The sequence below is a fragment of the Arachis hypogaea genome, chromosome 4 (assembly GCF_003086295.3).
Source record: "Arachis hypogaea cultivar Tifrunner chromosome 4, arahy.Tifrunner.gnm2.J5K5, whole genome shotgun sequence".
Lineage (NCBI taxonomy): Eukaryota > Viridiplantae > Streptophyta > Magnoliopsida > Fabales > Fabaceae > Arachis > Arachis hypogaea.
Window position 1 is genome coordinate 124096166 of NC_092039.1, and position 18585 is coordinate 124114750.

The window sequence follows — 18585 nt, forward strand, 5'->3', positions numbered from 1 at the left end:
CAGTTTCAAATATCTATTGGTTGTTTTTTTTCTTTTTCCTCTCAAATTAAAAAGTTGATCTATTTTAAAATTCAAATTTCTCAACTATATACTGCTAGATATACTCCTCCCTCCCCATTTTTTTTATCTTGTGTTAACTGAAGCTATTATATTGTATGTGCTATAAAAGTGCCCTTTTAAAAAAATCTGTTGATGCTGTGAGAGAGATGTGAAGTGAAAGTGATCACTCGGATAATTCGTGTGATAAAGTTGATGAAAGTGAGGAGGTATTGATGTGCTTATTTGCTTATACAATGTGTTAATTTTTATTATTTGATTTTTTATACCTATTTGTATTAATTTGCCTTAATTTCGTTTAAATTTTAACGAATTTTTTGAAATTAGGAATATGTTGTACTCAGGATTAGAAAAAGGAAAAGCCTCCCTTAAAGAAGTTGAGAAGGTCATTGAAGTTCGAATATGATGAATCTGATGATGCTGATGCTTTTAAAGATGAATCTGCATTTGGTCATGGGTCAAGTAACATAATTTTCAATGTCATTTAACTAGAGTTATTGATCAAGACTTATATAAGGTATTAGATATGGGTAGTGCAAATAGTGTCTATTCTTCTTTGATGTGTAATGTACAATTTTTTAGTTGTGTTCATGTAATAGGAATTGGTATTTAATATTTGGTATGTAATGTGTTGTGTGCTTTAAGATGTTTGATGTTTTGTATGTCCATATTTTGTACTTTATTGGGCTTATTAATTATGTAATACATCAATTGTTAGGATGTGGACATAGCATTATTAGTTAATAGACAAATTTAATTATGTAGCCTTTTATTTTTATAATTCAGCTCTATAAAAATTAATAAAATGTAGTAGTTTTTTAGTGTTGTATGTTAAAATTTTGACAAATGATTTATATTTGAGAAATTATATTTTTTTTTGGTGACATATTTGAAAAATTATATATATACCGTGTTGTGAATTTTATTTAAGAAAAAGTTAAGAATTTAATTGCAAATGATAATTGTTGAGAATTTACATGCCATGTGCTGAATATTTTATTACAATAAAAAATTAATTATAGAGATAAGTATTTAAATAATGTTATTTTGAGAAATTAACTTTTTTGCATTGTTAATTTAAATGGCAGTTTCACTATTATAGTTTTATGTCGTGAATAGAAATTTTTGATCCGTGCGTTGCACGGGTCTTGTGGGTCTTGTGTATATGTCATTGTTTGAACTTGAAACACAAGAATAGTAGTCCAAAGTCCAAACACGAAGCTTCAATAATTCCGTTGAATACTAGATGGATGTAACTGTTTATTGATATGATGGTGACATATTACACCTCACATAGATCATAAGTCAAGAGAACTAGTCGTAGGAGACTGTATTATAATATTAAAATGAATTATATGTTAAAGATGTAACAAATTTTTTTATATAGAATAAAAAAATTAAAAAAATTAAGATTTACATTTTAAACAATAATAAAATAATTAAAAATAACTATAAAAATATTTATTTTTTTTATATAATTTTAATTTGTATAATAAAATATCCCTAATATTAATCATCTTATGTTCTGTGAAAAAAAAAATATATTTATTAAATTTTAAATATATTTAGATATATTTTTAAAAAAATTATTAAAAAATAATTTTTTTAAAATTAATAATACTTTATTAAAAAATAATAAATAAATATTTTAAAATATTTATTTTTTTAAAAGATAAATAATACATTATACAAATATTTTATTGATTTTTCTTTATAATGGCTTAATTTTCTTTATTTTTATTTGGAGTTTATATATTCCATTTTTTTAATGTGCCTCACAATTTAAAAGAATTTATGGGGAGGGATTATTTCAGTTCATTTTTCGATCTATAACAAATAGTTTTAAGAGATGATAGAATTAAGAATACCCACTAAAAAAATAATACAATCTATAATGTGGTACCAAAAAATACAACATTTTTGTTATTTGACTAACTATCAGGAGAAACAAATACAACCAGTAAAAGTAAAAGATTGTGATTAGATTCATATATGTTTGGTAAAAAAAAATCATTTTCTTTGAGAATAATAAAAAAAAAGAAACAATTAGAACATAAAAACGTGACTGAATTGATCACGGAGTCCTATACTTCCTCTTTTTATATTAGCAATCCATGCCTATATAAAGAGTGCTAGGTGTGTTGTTTTAGTAGTATTGTGAAAAGCGATAGAAAGGAAAAGCTAGCTCTCTTAGCTTTCTCTGTTTTTGGTGAGTTGTTTATTAAATTTTGAGCTTTTAACATACAAAAACTGTTCATAACAAGAGGTATGGCTTCAAACAACAATGGCCGCACGGCAAGTGAGAGCTTCAAAGCTCAAGCTCTTGTTTACAGGCACATGTATGGCATCCTAGACTCCATGTGTCTCAAGTGGATCGTTGAATTTCGCATACCAAACATAATCCACAACCATGGCAAACCCATTACTCTTTTAGAATTGGTTTCAGTTCTGAAAATTCCATCGGCTAAAGTTGATAGCACGGATCTTTTCATGCACTACATGGCACGTAATGGATTCTTTGATATAGTAAGAATATACAATTCTCACATATACTTCACATATAATTCTCACATATTCTTTGCCAAATTTGTCCTTTTATAAATATTTATATTTCACTATATAATTTCTTTGGAAAAAAATCCTATTGTCTTAATTAAGTCATTTTTTTGTTTAATACAGAATAAACCACCAAATATGCTCTCAAAGCTAAGCTATTTTGTTGATAAAAAAAAGTATTCTTCAAATTTGATAACAATAAGTTTTGTAGTAATTTTTTGTAAGTATTAACAGAAAGATAAAAAATTTTATTTTAAACTTTTCATTATTTTTACATTAAGTAAATTTTTTTAATTAAAAAAAACATATTTTTAAAAAATAAAAAGAAAATCTATAAATCGAATTTTAGTTTCAAATTTTTATACCTTTTTAAATAGTTATTCAAATTTTTTTTACAAAATTTCATATTAAATACACAGACAATTTACCAAATATAAAAGTCATTTTCTGTTTATCAAAAAATTGTACTTTAATTATTTTTATTGTATTTTACAATATTTCAAAGATATTTTCATGGTTAGAAAATTCGAAAGGCACTTCTATCAGCAATTTGATCATTTGAGAATATTTTGTTGATTTCTCTTTAATATATAAGGCACTATCTATGTTAGCTTTCTTAACAAAATGTTATAATTGAAACTATATCATATACCATGCATATGGAATTAATATTGTATTTACATATGTATAACGAAGGTGACAATTCATGGTGACGATGATAGCAACCAAGAAGAAGAAAAGGAAGCATTTGCTCTCACAGCAGCATCAGAGCTGTTGATCAAAGGCACTGAAAACCCTTCTATATCTCCGGTGGTAGAGATGTTTCTCGACGATCCAACTCTTTCAAGTTCCATGCATCATTTAAACAAGTGGTTTTATGACGAAAATCGCCCTCTATATGAAATCACATTGGGAAAACCTTTGTGGGAGTTTCTTGATAAGAACCCTGCAAACTTGAGCTTGTTCAATGATGCTATGGCCAGTGATTCTCAGATGATAAAGTTGGCACTAAAGGATCACAACATGATCTTTGAGGGATTGGAAACAATTGTAGATGTTGGTGGTGGAAATGGAACCACAGCTCAAATTATCAGTGAGAAATTTCCAGCACTCAAATGTATAGTATTTGATCTTCCAATGGTTGTGGAAAGTTTGAAGGGATGCAACAATTTGAGTTTTGTTGCTGGAGACATGTTTGAATCCATTCCTAAGGCTGATGCAATTCTACTTAAGGTAACCATTTAATTAGTAGTGGATTAGTAACGTGTTTGTCCTAATTAATTTAAATATTTTTTTAACTATTTTTAAGTCTTAAAAATTAAGATCTCTAGTTAAGTTATAAGCATGCATTTGAGAATTAGATTGAATTAGTCGGTTTAATTAAATTTATTGAGAATGATAAAAAATCGGTTGTCAATAAATTGGTTAAAGAATAAAAAATTTTGGTTAATTGATCTAACCATTATAATTTTTTAATGATTAATCGATTTAAATAATAAAATATAATTTTTTTAAATAATATATTTTATACATAAATAAATTACTATTATATTTGACTCAATTCTAGTTCAATCTCGATTAACCTTTAAATCTTTAAATTTTTAATTTTATTAGTTTATGACAGATTTGATTTTTACAACTTTAATTATAAGCCACTTATCATATTAACTAATTTTAATTTTATTATTTTTGTATACATTTAATAAATAAAGAATGAAATAATATTAGTATATATAATATTACATTTCTTTTCTTCTTTTGCAGCTAGTCTTACATTGTTGGAGTGACGACAATTGCGTAAAAATATTGAAAAACTGCAAAGATGCTGTTAATGCTTTAAGTAAGAATAAAAATAAAGGTAAAATAATTATTTTAGAGGCCGTGATAAATGAAGAACAAGATGAGCCTGAAATTACTCGACTCAAATTTCTCATGAATATAAGCATGCATATTATTCACCATCATGGAAAAGAGAGAACCAAAAAAGAATGGGAAAGTATCCTTCATGAAGCTGGCCTCTATAATTACAAAATATCTCCATTTACAGGACATTTATCACTTATAGAGATCTGTCCTTAAAGATGATCTCATAATAGTTTTTACAACTCTATGAATAAAATAAGAGAAAGTATGAGGAGCCAATGGAATATTTGTACAATATGTACAATGGAGGTTTATGGAATATTAGAGATATAATCATTAGTGTTACCTTTTTCCATCAGCCGAAGCTTTTGGGATGAGTGGTATCATACCATGGTATTAGAGCGTTAGATCCGAAAGGTCAAGAGTTCGATTTTTGGTGACCCCAAAATCAGTTTAAATTTTTTGGAAGATGTTTATTATCCTAGTACTCGGATGGTTATTCTAGATAATATAGAGGATGTTCATTTTGTAACTCAATAGCCCATTGTACACATTATACAAATAGTCCATTGTCTCCCTAGCAGGATCCATAAAATAAATATTATGCAAACAACTAAGAAAGAAAATGTCTACTTTGAATATAGAATTTAAAAATGTAATTTTTTATTTAATATTTATTAATTATTGTCAGAATAATTATGTACTTTTAGATGTAATAAATATATAATTATGAAAGCTATATGTATGATGTAAACCTCAGTTAAATTAGTAGATAATTAGTCAATAAATTAGTTTTTAATAAAAAAGATTAGAAATGTGAATATTATATCAAATTAGGATAGAGCTCATTGAAACGGGAATTTTAACACAAATTTCGAAGAAATCGGTTTAAGATTGAACCGAACGGACTGAACCGGTTGAACCAGACTCAAACCGGATTGTTAGTCCAACCGGACCAACCTATTAAATGAACCCAGCTTTGTCTTCTCCCTCATTACAGCAGCAACGAAGCCTTCAGCTTCCAGGGAGAAGAGAAACGAGAAATATCCCGTAACCTTTACGTTAATTTCCAACTCCCATAACTTCTCCGTCTGAGCTCCGATCGCCGCATCGTTTGCGGCCACGCGTTCACTGCGTCGAGCTCTATATTTATATCGGAACAATTTTATAGGTAACTTGTTATTTCACCTCAGTCTCCTCTTTTCCCCAATTTTCAAATTTTGAGTGGGAGATTGAATTTCTTTGATTTCTCATGTTTTAGGATCCAATTAGCTTGAGGAAAACGTTCACTCTTGCTTAGGGCTGGGCATGGTTTGGATTTTTATAAATCCAAACTGGATCCATTTTAGAACCAATTTTTTGGTTCATGAAACCAAACCAGAACTGGATTGAAGAGAGAAACCGGTTCTAAATCGGTTTGGAAAAACAAAAACCGATTTTAAACCGGTTTTAGAATTTAAATTCGGTTTTACATATAAAACCGGTTTTAAATCCAATTTTACATATAAAACTGGTTTTTAATCCAGTTTTACATATAAAACCAGTTTTAAATCCATTTTTTTAAAATCCAAATCTAAAATCCAATTTTTTAAAAAAATCCAAATCTAAAATTCGTTTTTTTTTTATAAAATCCAGTTTTAAAACCAGATTTTTTAACCAAAAATTCAGTTTTAAAACCAATTTTTGAAAATCCAGTTTTAAAATCAGTTTCTTTAAACAAAAATCCAATTTTAAAACTAGTTTTTAAAAATTCAATTTTTAAACCAGATATTTTAACAAAAAATCCACTTTTAAAACCCGTTTTTAGAAATTCAATTTTGAAACCATAATTTTTTTAAAAGTAAAATTAATACTAAAGTCATTTTAAAGTGTATAGGTTCATTACAACTAGAATTTGCTTCTTTATAAATCTAATGACAATAGCTAATCTATATAACATTTAATCATTCTCAAAACATCAAAAGAATACCACTAAAAAATCTCTCTAAAATCTCTCTAAATCATCCTCAAGTGCCCAACTACTGCTTCCAGTGCCTTAAGCACCTTCAAGACTTCTCCCTGCAGCTCTACAATCCTTTCATCGGCCGCAGCATAAAATGGCACCTCATCTATCATGAAAATGATTTGGCATCAGAAACATTCCAATATTTTAACCAAAAATGTATTTAAAAAAGAATGCTCATTTCGTTAGGTACATAAAATGAGAATAGGAATCTAAACTTAAGTCAAATTGGAGTCTGCACAAAAATTAGGCTCAAGAAAAGAGCATCGACCAACACAAATCTGATTGAACATAGAATTCAGCACACCTTAATAATCCAAAATCACTAGTTGCTGTTAAAATACAGGGAAAATCATAGGTTCATTATGTAAAATTACAGGAGAGAATGTTGTCTCTGGATCTTCCTTCCCTGATATAAGTACCTACAGACATTTAATCCAAAGAAACAGCAGCCAATAAAACTTCAGCATGATTCATAAACTAATGCATGTTCATATATCTCGCAAGACAGCAGCAGTGTTTAAATAAAAAATTAATATAAATTGAGAGTTATGTACTCAAGAATCTACTGCTGCAGAATCAGAATTCAGTTTCTTTCTGCACAAGGCACCATTTTTCAAAAGGGGAAGCGTTTTTATAACTCATAAATTTCTTTAGGGATATGCAGCCTAGTATATCTAATCTAATCATGCAATTAAACATAGGTTCAGAACTTCCCTAAACAACAATAACATGAAATAAAACTAAGATTCATTCAGAGGCCCAAATTGGCAGTAGTAAATCTAACAATTTTCGGTTTTTACTGCCTAATTCTGCAGAAAAAGCTTTGGTGTATTTTATTGATTCTCAACTATCCTTAAGCTTAATCTCAGCCCCAAGTGTTTGATTAGCATTCAATCATCACAATATAAAATCACATATTCAGAAGATCAATTAAACATTCGGCATAACATAATCAAGGACAAATCCAGCAACACAAACTCAACCAATACAGCTTCATAAAATCATACTTGCATCCCTTCCCCAGTAAATAAACAATGAACTTTGATGTGTTGTATCCTCAGCAATAAACCATTAGCAAAGTGAAATATCCTATGCTTTAACAATATGCTAGAACTAGAAACCTGGTGCAATGTCTCAACAATAGAGTAGCATGATGAATGAACAGGAACAAAATTCAAAGCTAATTAAAAAAATTAAACACAAGGCAAGGCAAATACCTGGTGCTTGGTGAGCCTCTGCGAATGGCTCTGGTCTTCTTACTTCTTAGGGTGGAGATCAAGAGCTTGACGTGTACTTCTTCTTCTTATAAACTTCCCTCAAGATAGCCTTCTACTTCTGAGAAATCACTGTCAACACTTGACCAAAGGACAACCACACAACCTTGCTGCAAAAAAAAAAAAAAACCCAAAATAAAAATGGCATTAACATAAACACTTGATATACATAACAGCATAAGCAATCAAACCTTGTTCAGTTTTTCAAATTGATGGAATGGAACAGAACAGAAAAGAACATGGAAGCACCTTTGGCAATTTCAACTATATAATCACAAATGTAGTAAATCCCTATCTACCACTCAATTCCTTTTCTCAGATGATAGATTCACTCTGTGGTTCTTCTCTGTTGCTTCACAACATTTCAATCTACCAAATTAATTACTTAATGGTAAACCTATCTAACCTTGAGGGTACCCAGAGAACAGAGAAGAACAGAGCTGGGTCACGGCGAGAAAAGGAGGACGGCGCCTTGAGGGTACCCAGAGAACGGAGAAGAACAGAGCTGGGTCACGGCGAGAAAAGGCGGACGGTGGAACCGCGGATGGCGGAACAGAGCAGTGGCGCGACGCGCTTGTGGTGGTAGTGGCAGCTACGGAACTGCAGTGCCAGTTGCCTGCTCCGGTGCAGCGGTGCCAGCTGCGGGCGAAGGAGAAAAGGATTCGTGACGATGCTCTGAATATGGATTTTTTGAGAATCAAAAGTTAAGAGTTAGGGTTTTGTGAGATTTGGATTTTAATCTGGATCTGGATATGGATCCGGATTAAAACCGTTTAAATGGATTGGACTTAAAACCAAATTATAAAATAAATTTGGTTTGGTTTGGATTTTTTTGTTTAAAACTGGTTTTTTTTAATGGTTTGGTTTGGATTTGGTTTAAAATCCAAATTTTGGATTTTTTTGCCCACCCCTGCTCTTGCTTATGTGAAACTTGGGTAAGGTGAGGATACGATAATTCTATTTTAGTTTCATTAAATTTGAGCTTTGAGTATTAAATTTGATATATATGTGTTATAAATATGTATTAGGTTGTGAATAAATAATTGGAGCTTGAAATTGTGAATATTAGAACTTGGAGGAAGCTGATTAGTTGAATTTTGAAGGGGTTGCCTTGGTTTTAAATAATTTGCTTTGGTCGTTACGTGAAAATCGGCCAAGGTATGGTTTAGGTTTCTTGCATTTAATATATAATGTGCTATGAAAACTTAGGCTAGATGACCATAGGATAAGTTGGAATACAGGTGTATATTTAATCTTTAGTAATAGGTTGATGAATATGCTTGGTTTGGTTTGGTGATTTGTTTGTAAGATGATATTGGTTGCTAGTTGGATCTTTGAAAGGATATGTGATTGAATTATTGATTATATGGCTATATTTGGTTTGATTGAATGATGATTGATGAAAAGATATGGAGCGTGTTGAGGATTATTGTTGGCAATTTGGATTGGTGGTAATAGGTTTGAAAAATAATTGGAATGAAAATTTTGAATGAAAAATGAGGTATTTTTTGTTAAAAGCCTAGGATTTGTGAACTATGATTCTTAGTTGAATTTTAGTCGTTGGATTTGAATATTGTATGAGTATAATTATTGATCTGAGGTAGATTTATTGTGGTGATTGTTATGATGATGAGGAAGGGTATGTTGAATTGAGAAGAATGCAGATTTGGACCCGAAAAGAGTGACAAAGTCCGAGTTTTAGAGGAGATGCTGCCAAAATTTTATAAAAATTAGAGATTTTGTTTATATAATTATTTAAAAAGGTTTAGATTCAAAAGTTATATGGTCTGATTTTGAGTTATTAAGAAAATGAGCATATTTTAAGTTTGATTCATTTAGAAAAGAATAAATTATGTTTTGAATTGGAACTATTGATGGACGGAATGAGAGGTGTGATAATGAAGGATAAGGATTGAATATGTTTGATGTATGATGATGAATGAGATGCAATTGAGAATGATGTGGATGTTGATGAATTATAATTGAATTATTTATATGGCTTATGAATTTGAATAATCTGAGATACGAGATTCCCTGGATAAAGTGTCGTGGCTTGCCACCACGTGAACCAGGTATAAAACTCAATACTCTGTTGACCCTACGACGTAAGTGTGACCGGGCACTATATAAATTCCCGGGAATGTTACCTCCATTGAGCAATATTGATTATTTGAGATAAAGTTATGCATAGACTCTTGGAGATGCACGTCGGGAGACAGTCTAAGTACAATTCAGACTTGTCGGGTTGGCTGGATAACCGACAGATGAGCCTCATCGGCCATAGGACAGGCATGCATCATCTGCATATTACTTGAATTACTTGCTTATGCATTAATTGGGTGTGCCTAACTGTATTTGCCATGTTAAATGTGTAATTGTTACCTGCTGTACTTGTAACCTTCTTGTGCTTGCTTATATCTGTTTAACTGTCTGTGAAATACTGATGAAAATGGAGGTATGGGGGAATGGCAATATGAGGTTTAGATTTAAGGTTAAGTTAAGTCAAGTTTGGGTACTCATAGAAAATCACCTTTTATGGCTTCTGTTTAATACTCTAAGCTCTATAATCTGAGTGTCGCCGTTCTAGGATTGCCTCTAGCATTCCCAAGACCTTATATCTTATGTGTGTGGCACCTTTACCATATTGAAAACCTCCGGTTCTCATTCCATACTATGTTGTTATTTTTTTTAGATGCAGGTCGAGAGACATCTCGTTAGGTGTCTGGACTCTTGAAGCGGAGTGGTTACTGGTTATTTTGTTATGGGTTATTTTGTTATAGCTTTCTCTCCACATAACTTATTCTTTTTGATCCGCCTAGAGGTGTATGGGGAGGCAGGATTTTGTTTATGTACATTTGGGTTTTGGATATGTATATATATGTATATATGTGTGTATATTCCCTGGCCAGTCTTGACTTTGCAGGCTGAGTCAGGAGCTCGTTATTTTGTATCTTTGACTCTCTGTTCCTGTTTTGGGTTACTTTACACTTGACAGCTATAGCTTTCTTAGCATGCAAGTTAACTTATTTCTCGAGCGTTGCGCTTTTATTTCGCAATTTTTATTTCCTCTATTCTTCAAGGCTCCTAGCATATTATAATAATTCTTCTGCTATTATAAATATACATTTTATTTTAGTGGTCGTAATATCACACCACCTCTGTTTTATGACTAAAGCGTAAAGCTCTGTGTGGTAGGGTGTTACATTATGGTATCAGAGCAGTTCATTCCTATAGAGCCTGAAAGACGGATTGATTGTGCTTCTGTGCATTCTCTGTATATGTGTTTATGTGCTATTAGGATATCTGACTGATATATATAGCATAAACATTTGTGAGCATGCATTTGGAACTTAAAGCATTAGACCTGTGATATTAAGACTGATCAACTTAATATAACTTGTTTGGTGTGTATAAGGACCATATGTCAACTTGCGGACACGGTTGCGGGCGAGGTAGAGATAGGATAGGCATCGTTACTACTGGCCTGGCATGGACTGATCCAGTAGACTTTATGGCTGCAACTATACAGGCAACAGCCAAAGCACTGAGTAATCAAATAAACTAGGGTAATGACGGGAACAATAACGAGGAAGACGGCCCTATGACACTTGCTACATTTTTGAAAGTTCACCCTCTGACTTTTAGGGGAACCTCAAATCCCACTGATGCAGATAATTGAGTTCAGGCTATGGAAAGGGCGTTGCAGGCTCAGCAGGTTCCTGAGGAGCAATGGAATGAGTTTGGAACTTATCAGCTGTAAGGCGAGGCTCAGCATTGGTGTTAGGGAATACGAGGTATCCTGCAGGCAGATGATGCTGGGATAACCGGGAGGTTGGTTATATAAGAATCATGTTTTGCCTGATTGCTCTATGAAGCCAGTACAGTTTATGCCAAAAGGGTTAGAAGCACCGGCTGTAGTGAACCATTACTATTTGAATTCTATGATAGTAAACTGTTCTGGAACTGAATGTCAGGGTATTATGTTATTAACTGCGGGAGTATCAGGTGATGATCAGAGTTTAGAGTAGATTCCGATTGTATGTGAATTTCCAGATGTATTTTTGGATGATATTAATGAATTTCCACCTAACCAGGAAGTTGGATTCGCAATTGAGTTGGTGCCTGGAGCCGGTCCGATTTCAATTACTCCTTGCAGGATGTCACCTTTAGAAATTGCTGAACTGAAAGCTCAGCTGGAAGATCTATTGGGTAAGCATTTTATTTGACTAAGTGTTTCTCCGTGGGGAGCGCCAGTGTTACTGGTAAAGAAGAAGGATGGGAGTATGCAGTTGTGTGTCGACTATCGGCAGTTGAATAAGATTACTGTGAAGAACTAATATCCATTGCCTAGAATCGACGATCTAATGGATCAATTACAGGGTGCCGGTGTGTTCTCTAAGATTGATCTGCGATCCGGTTATCATCAGATAAGGGTTGGCGACGAGGATATTCCAAAAATTGCTTTCAGAACGCGTTATAGTCATCATGAGTATACAGTGATATTTTTCGGGTTAACTAATGCCCCGGCAGTATTTATGGATTCTATGAACAGGATTTTCCAACCGTATCTAGACAAGTTTGTTATTATCTTCATTGCTGACATTCTTGTTTATTCTAAGACTGAAGAGGAGCATGCTGATCACTTGCGAACTGTGCTGCAAATTCTAAGAGACAGGAAGTTATATGCTAAGTTATCTGAATATGAGTTTTGGAAGAGTGAAGTAAAGTTTCTCGGCCACGTGGTGAGTAAGCAAGGGATAGCTGTGGATCCTGCTAAGGTGGAAGCAGTGATGAATTGGGAGCACCCAACTTCTGTGACAGAGATCAGGAGTTTCGTAGGTTTGACAGGGTATTATCAGAGATTCATTAAGGGATTTTCACAGCTCGCCTTACCTTTAACTAAGTTGACTAGGAAGGATACGCCTTTTGTTTGGTCTCCGGAATGTGAAGAGAGCTTCCAAGCATTGAAGCACAGGTTGACTACTGCACCTACACCTGCATTGGTATTACCTGAACCAAGTGAACCGTTTGAAGTGTACTGTGATGCATCTCTGAAAGGTTTGGGGTGCGTTCTAATGCAGCACCAGAATGTTGTAGCATACGCCTCACGGCAGTTAAGGCCGTATGAGATGAACTACCCGACTCATGATTTGGAACTTGCTGCTATTGTGTTTGCTTTAAAGATCTGGAGGTACTATCTTTATAGCGTTAAGTTTCATGTTTTCTTAGACCATAAGAGTTCGAAATATCTCTTTAAGCAGAAAGAGTTGCATATGCGTCAAAGGAGATAAATGGAGCATCTGAAAGATTATGATTTTGAATTGAATTATCATCCAGGAAAAGCGAACGTTGTGGCGGACACCTTAAGTCGGAAATCTTTATATGCAGCTTGGATGATGCTACGAGAAGAAGAGTTACTAAAGACATTTCAAGGTTTGAACTTGGGAGTTAGAGAAGAATCTGGAATTCTATGTTTGAGTCAATTACAGATCTCAAGTGATTTTAAATCAGAACTTTTGAAGGCTCATCAAGACAGTGAAGCGTTACGTAAGGTATTACCAGCAGTTGAACAAGAAAAACAGTGGAGAGTGTTAGAAGGACATGATGGTTTGTGGAGGTTCAAGAACCGGATTATTATGTTAGATATTGGAGACCTGCGACAGAGTATCTTAAAGGAAGCTCATAAGAGCGGGTTTTCAATTCATCCAAGGAGTACTAAAATGTATCAGGATCTGAAAGCGATGTTCTGGTGGCCAGGTATGAAGAATGATGTGGCATTGCATGTATCTAAATGTTTAACGTGTCAGAAGGTTAAGATTGAGCATCAGAGACCATTAGGGACCCTTCAGCCTTTGGAAATTCCACAATGGAAATGGGAGAGTATCGCAATGAATTTTGTGATAGGTTTGCCTAGAACCCAGTTTGGTTGTGACACTATTCGGGTGGTTGTGGATCGACTGACAAAATCAGCTCACTTTCTTCCTATCCAAATAAGTTTCACGATGGAAGAATTAACTCGAATGTATATTAAAGAGATTGTTAGGTTGCATGGCGTGCCTTCTACCATTATATCAGACAGGGATCATTGTTTTACATCAAGGTTCTGGAGAGCTTTTCAGCGTTCATTTGGGACTCAGCTAAGCTTGAGTACTGCGTATCACCCTCAAACAGATGGTCAATTAGAGAGAACTATTCATACCTTAGAGGATATGCTAACGGCTTGTGTTTTGGACCAGCCTGCAAGCTGGGATCAGTATATGCCATTAGTAGAGTTTGCCTATAATAATAACTATCACGTGAGCATTGGAATGGCTCCATATGAGGCTCTGTATGGCAGGAAATGTCAGTATCTACTATGTTGGTATGAAACTGGAGAAAGAAGTTTATTAGGGCCTAAAATGATAGCTGAAACGACTGAGCAGATAAAGAAGATTCATAGTCAAATGCCTATAGCCCAAAGCCACCAGAAGAGTTATGCTGATCAGAGGCAAAAGCCTTTGGAATTCGAAGAAGGAGAATATGTCTTTCTGAAAGTTACACCGACCACTGGAGTGGAAAGAGCTATTATGACCAAGAAACTGAATCCCCATTATATTGGACCGTTTGAGATTCTGAAGAGAATTGGACCAATGGCTTATAGAATTGCCTTAACGCCATATCTTTCGAATTTGCACGACGTGTTTCATGTATCACAGCTTCGAAAGTATACCCCTGATGCGAGTCATGTTCTAGAACTAGAACCAATCCAAGTAAGAGAAGATTTAACACTTCCAGTAGTTCCGATGAGAATTGATGATACTAGTATTAAACGATTACGTGGGAAGAAAGTATCATTGGTTAAATTAGTTTGGAATCGAGCTGGTATCAAGGAACATACCTGAAAACTTGAATCAGATATGCGAAAGGATTATCCACATCTCTTTTCAGGTGACTAGATTTGAATTTTGAGGGCAAAATTCTTTATTAGGTGGGTAGTATGTAAACCCCAGTTAAATTAGTAGATAATTAGTCAATAAATTAGTTTTTATTAAGAAAGATGAGAAATGTGAATATTATATCAAATTAGGATAGAGCTCATCGAAACGAGAATTTTGACATCAATTTTGAATAAATCGGTTCAAGATTGGACCGAACGGACTGAACCGGTTGAACCGGACCCCAACCGGGTTGCCGGTCCAACCGGACCAACCTATTAAATGAACCTAGCTTTGTCTTCTCCCTCATTACAGCAGCAACAAAGCCTTCAGCTTCCAGGGAGAAGAGAAACAAGAAATAACCCGTAACCCTTACGTTAATTTCTAACTCCCATAACTTCTCCGTTCGAGCTCCGATCGCCGCACCATTTGCGACCATGCATTCACCACGTCGAGCTCTACGTTTCTACCGGAACAATTTCATAGGTAACTTGTTATTTCACCTCAGTCTCCTCTTTTCCCCAATTTTCGAATTTTGAGTAGAAAGATTGAATTTCTTTGATTTTTGATGTTTTAGGATCCAATTAGCTTGAGAAAAATGTTCACTCTTGCTTATGTGAAACTTGGGTAAGGTGAGGATACGATAATTCTATTTTAATTTCATTAAATTTGAGCTTTGAGTATTAAATTAGATATATATGTGTTATAAATATGTATTAAGTTGTGAATGAATAATTGGAGCTTGAAATTGTGAATATTGGAACTTGGAGAAAGCTGATTAGTTGAATTTTGAAGGGGCTGCCTTGGTTTTAAATAATTTGCTATGGTCGTTACGTGGAAATTGGCCAAGGTATGGTTTAGGTTTCTTGCATTTAATATATAATGTGCTGTGAAAACTTAGGCTAGATGACCATAGGATAATTTGGAATGCAGGTGTATATTTAATGTTTAGTAATGGGTTGATGAATATGCTTGGTTTGGTTTGGTGATTTGTTTGAAAGATGATATTGGTTGCTAGTTGGATCTTTGAAAGGATATGTGATTGAATTATTGATTATATGGCTATATTTGGTTTGGTTGAATGATGATTGATGAAAAGATACGGAGCTTGTTGAGAATTATTGTTGGCAATTTGGATTGGTGGTAATAGGTTTGAAAATAATTGGAATGAAAATTTTTAATGAAAAATGAGGTATTTTGTGTTAAAAGCCTAGGATGTGTGAACTATGATTTTTAGTTGAATTTTGGTTGTTGGATTTGAATATTGTATGAGTATAATTGTTGATCTGAGGTAGATTTATTGTGGTGATTGTTATGATGATGAGGAAGGGTATGTTGAATTGAGAAGAATGCAGATTTAGACCCGAAAAGGGTCGCAAAGTCCGAGTTTTAGAGGAGATACTGCCGAAATTTTATAAAAATTAGAGATTTTGTTTATATGATTATTTAAAAAGGTTTAGATTCAAAGGTTATATGGTCTAATTTTGAGTTATTAAGAAAATGAGCATGTTTTAAGTTTGATTCATTTAGAAAAGAATAAATTATATTTTGAATTAGAACTATTGATGGACGGAATGGGAGGTGTGATAATAAAGGATAAGGATTGAATATGTTTGATGTATGATGATGAATGAGATGCAATTGAGAATGATGTGGATGTTGATGAATTATAATTGAATTATTTATATGGCTTATAAATTTGAATAATCTGAGATGCGAGATTCCCTGGATAAAGTGTTGTGGCTTGTCACCACGTGTACCAGGTAAAAAACTCGATACTCTGTTGACCCTACGAGGTAAGTGTGACCGGACACTATATAAATTTCTGGGAATGTTACCCCCATTGAGCAATATTGATTATTTGAGATAAAGCTATGCATAGACTCTTGGGGATGCACGTCGGGGGACAGTCTAAGTACAATTCAAACTTGTCGGGTTGGCTGGATAACCGACAGATGAGCCTCATCAGCCATAGGACAGGCATGCATCATCTGCATATTACTTGAATTACTTGCTTGTGTATTAGTTGGGTGTGCCTAACTGTATTTGCCATGTTAAATGTGTAATTGTTACCTACTGTACTTGTAACCTTCTTGTGCTTGCTTATATCTGTTTAACTGTCTGTGAAATACTGATGAAAATGGAGGTATGGAGGAATGACAATATGGGGTTTAGATTTAAGGTTAAGTTAAGTCAAGTTTGGGTACTCATAGAAAACCACCTTTTATGACTTCTGTTTAATACTCTAAGCTCTATAATCTGAGTGTTGCCGTTCTAGGATTGCCTCTGGCATTTTCAGGACCTTATATCATATGTGTGTGGCACCTTTTCCATACTGAGAACCTCCGGTTCTCATTCCATACTATGTTGTTGTTTTTTTCAGATGTAGGTCTTGAGGCATCTCGTTAGGTGTCTGGACTCTTGAAGCAGAGTGGTTACTGGGTTATTTTGTTATGGGTTATTTTGTTATGCTATGACGTATATATATGTGCTTAGCTTTCTCTCCACATAACTTATTCTTTTTGATCCTCCTAGAGGTGTATGGAGAGGCAGGATTTTGTTTTTGTACATTTTGATTTTGTTTTTGGATATGTATATATATGTATATATGTGTGTATATTCTCCGGCCAGTCTTGACTTCGCAGGCTGAGTCAGGAGCTCGTTATTTTGTATCTTTGACTCTCTGTTCCTGTTTTGGGTTACTTTACACTTGACAGTTATAGCTTTCTTAGCATGCAAGTTAACTCATTTCTCGAGGGTCGCGCTTTTATTTCGCGATTTTTATTTCCTCTATTCTTCAAGGCTCCTAGCATATTATAATTTTTCTGCTATTATAAATATACATTTTATTTTAGAGGTCGTAATACCACACCACCTCTATTTTACGACTTAAGCGTAAAGCTCTGTGTGGTAGAGTGTTACATGTGAAATTATAAATGTTATGTTATATAATATAAGATAACTTTAAGTATTGTTTCTTTAGTATTATTATTTTATGTAGTTGTATATTATTGTTTACATGATATTTTTTATGAATAAAATTTTGTAATATGGTATTATTTGAATAAAGCTCTATATTCAAGCACATACCTTTAGTGTTGTCATTCTTCTTCTAAATTCGTGCACGTAGGGTTTTTTCTTCTTCTTCTTTCTCTTTCATTATCGTCATCACCAACAACACCAACATTATGTGTTTTTGTTGATGATTGAGTTTTTTTTACTACTTGTTAAAATTTGAACTAATTTCAGTTCATTTGTGAATTAACTGAGGTTCACTTGATACTGTTGTTAAGTATTGACCAAATTTTTTATTCCTTAAGAAATTTTGGTTCATTTCTTAGTTTAATTTAGGTTCATTTGGTTTTGTTTCGGTTGAATTTGCTGAACTTATTCATGTGTGATTGTTTAGTTAGTTTTTGTTCAAATCTAAACTAATTTTGATTCATTTGTGAATTAACTAAGATTCACTTGATGCTGCTGTTAAGTATTAACCAAATTTTTTATTTCTTAAGAAATTTTGGTTCATTTCTTAGTTTAATTTAGGTTCATTTGGTTCTATTTCACTTGAAGTTTTTCTCCTCATCCTCCGCTTTGTCTTCTTCTTCTTTTTTGTCTTTTTTTTTGTCATCTTCTCCTTATTTTATTTTCTCAAAATTCTTCTTAATTTACTCTATTGAAAGAAATAAAATCAAGAAAAATGATGGCGAAAAAGAAGGAGGAGAGAAACACGAAGAAGAAGATAGAGGAATGCGAAGAAGGAGGAGGAAAAACACGAAGAAGTAGAAGAAGAAGGTGGAGGAGGAAAAAAACGCGGGAACGTTTATGTAGTTGGAGCGTGTATTCACGCTCCACTAATGAAACTGATTTTTGTTGGGGTTAGACTAACTTTATTGGATTTGGTTGTCAAAAAGACTTG

At 33.3% G+C, this 18585-nt stretch overlaps 1 protein-coding gene across 1 annotated transcript; it reads left to right on the forward strand.

The window, feature by feature from the left end:
• The first annotated feature begins 2202 nt into the window (after window positions 1–2202).
• Window positions 2203–5153, forward strand: LOC112797857 (isoflavone 7-O-methyltransferase). Its single transcript, XM_025840963.3, has 3 exons — window positions 2203–2583; window positions 3310–3846; window positions 4378–5153. Exons 1-3 carry the CDS (start codon window positions 2326–2328, stop codon window positions 4690–4692), a joined length of 1110 nt encoding a protein of 369 aa, XP_025696748.1. The 5' UTR covers window positions 2203–2325; the 3' UTR covers window positions 4693–5153.
• The last annotated feature ends 13432 nt before the right edge of the window (window positions 5154–18585 follow it).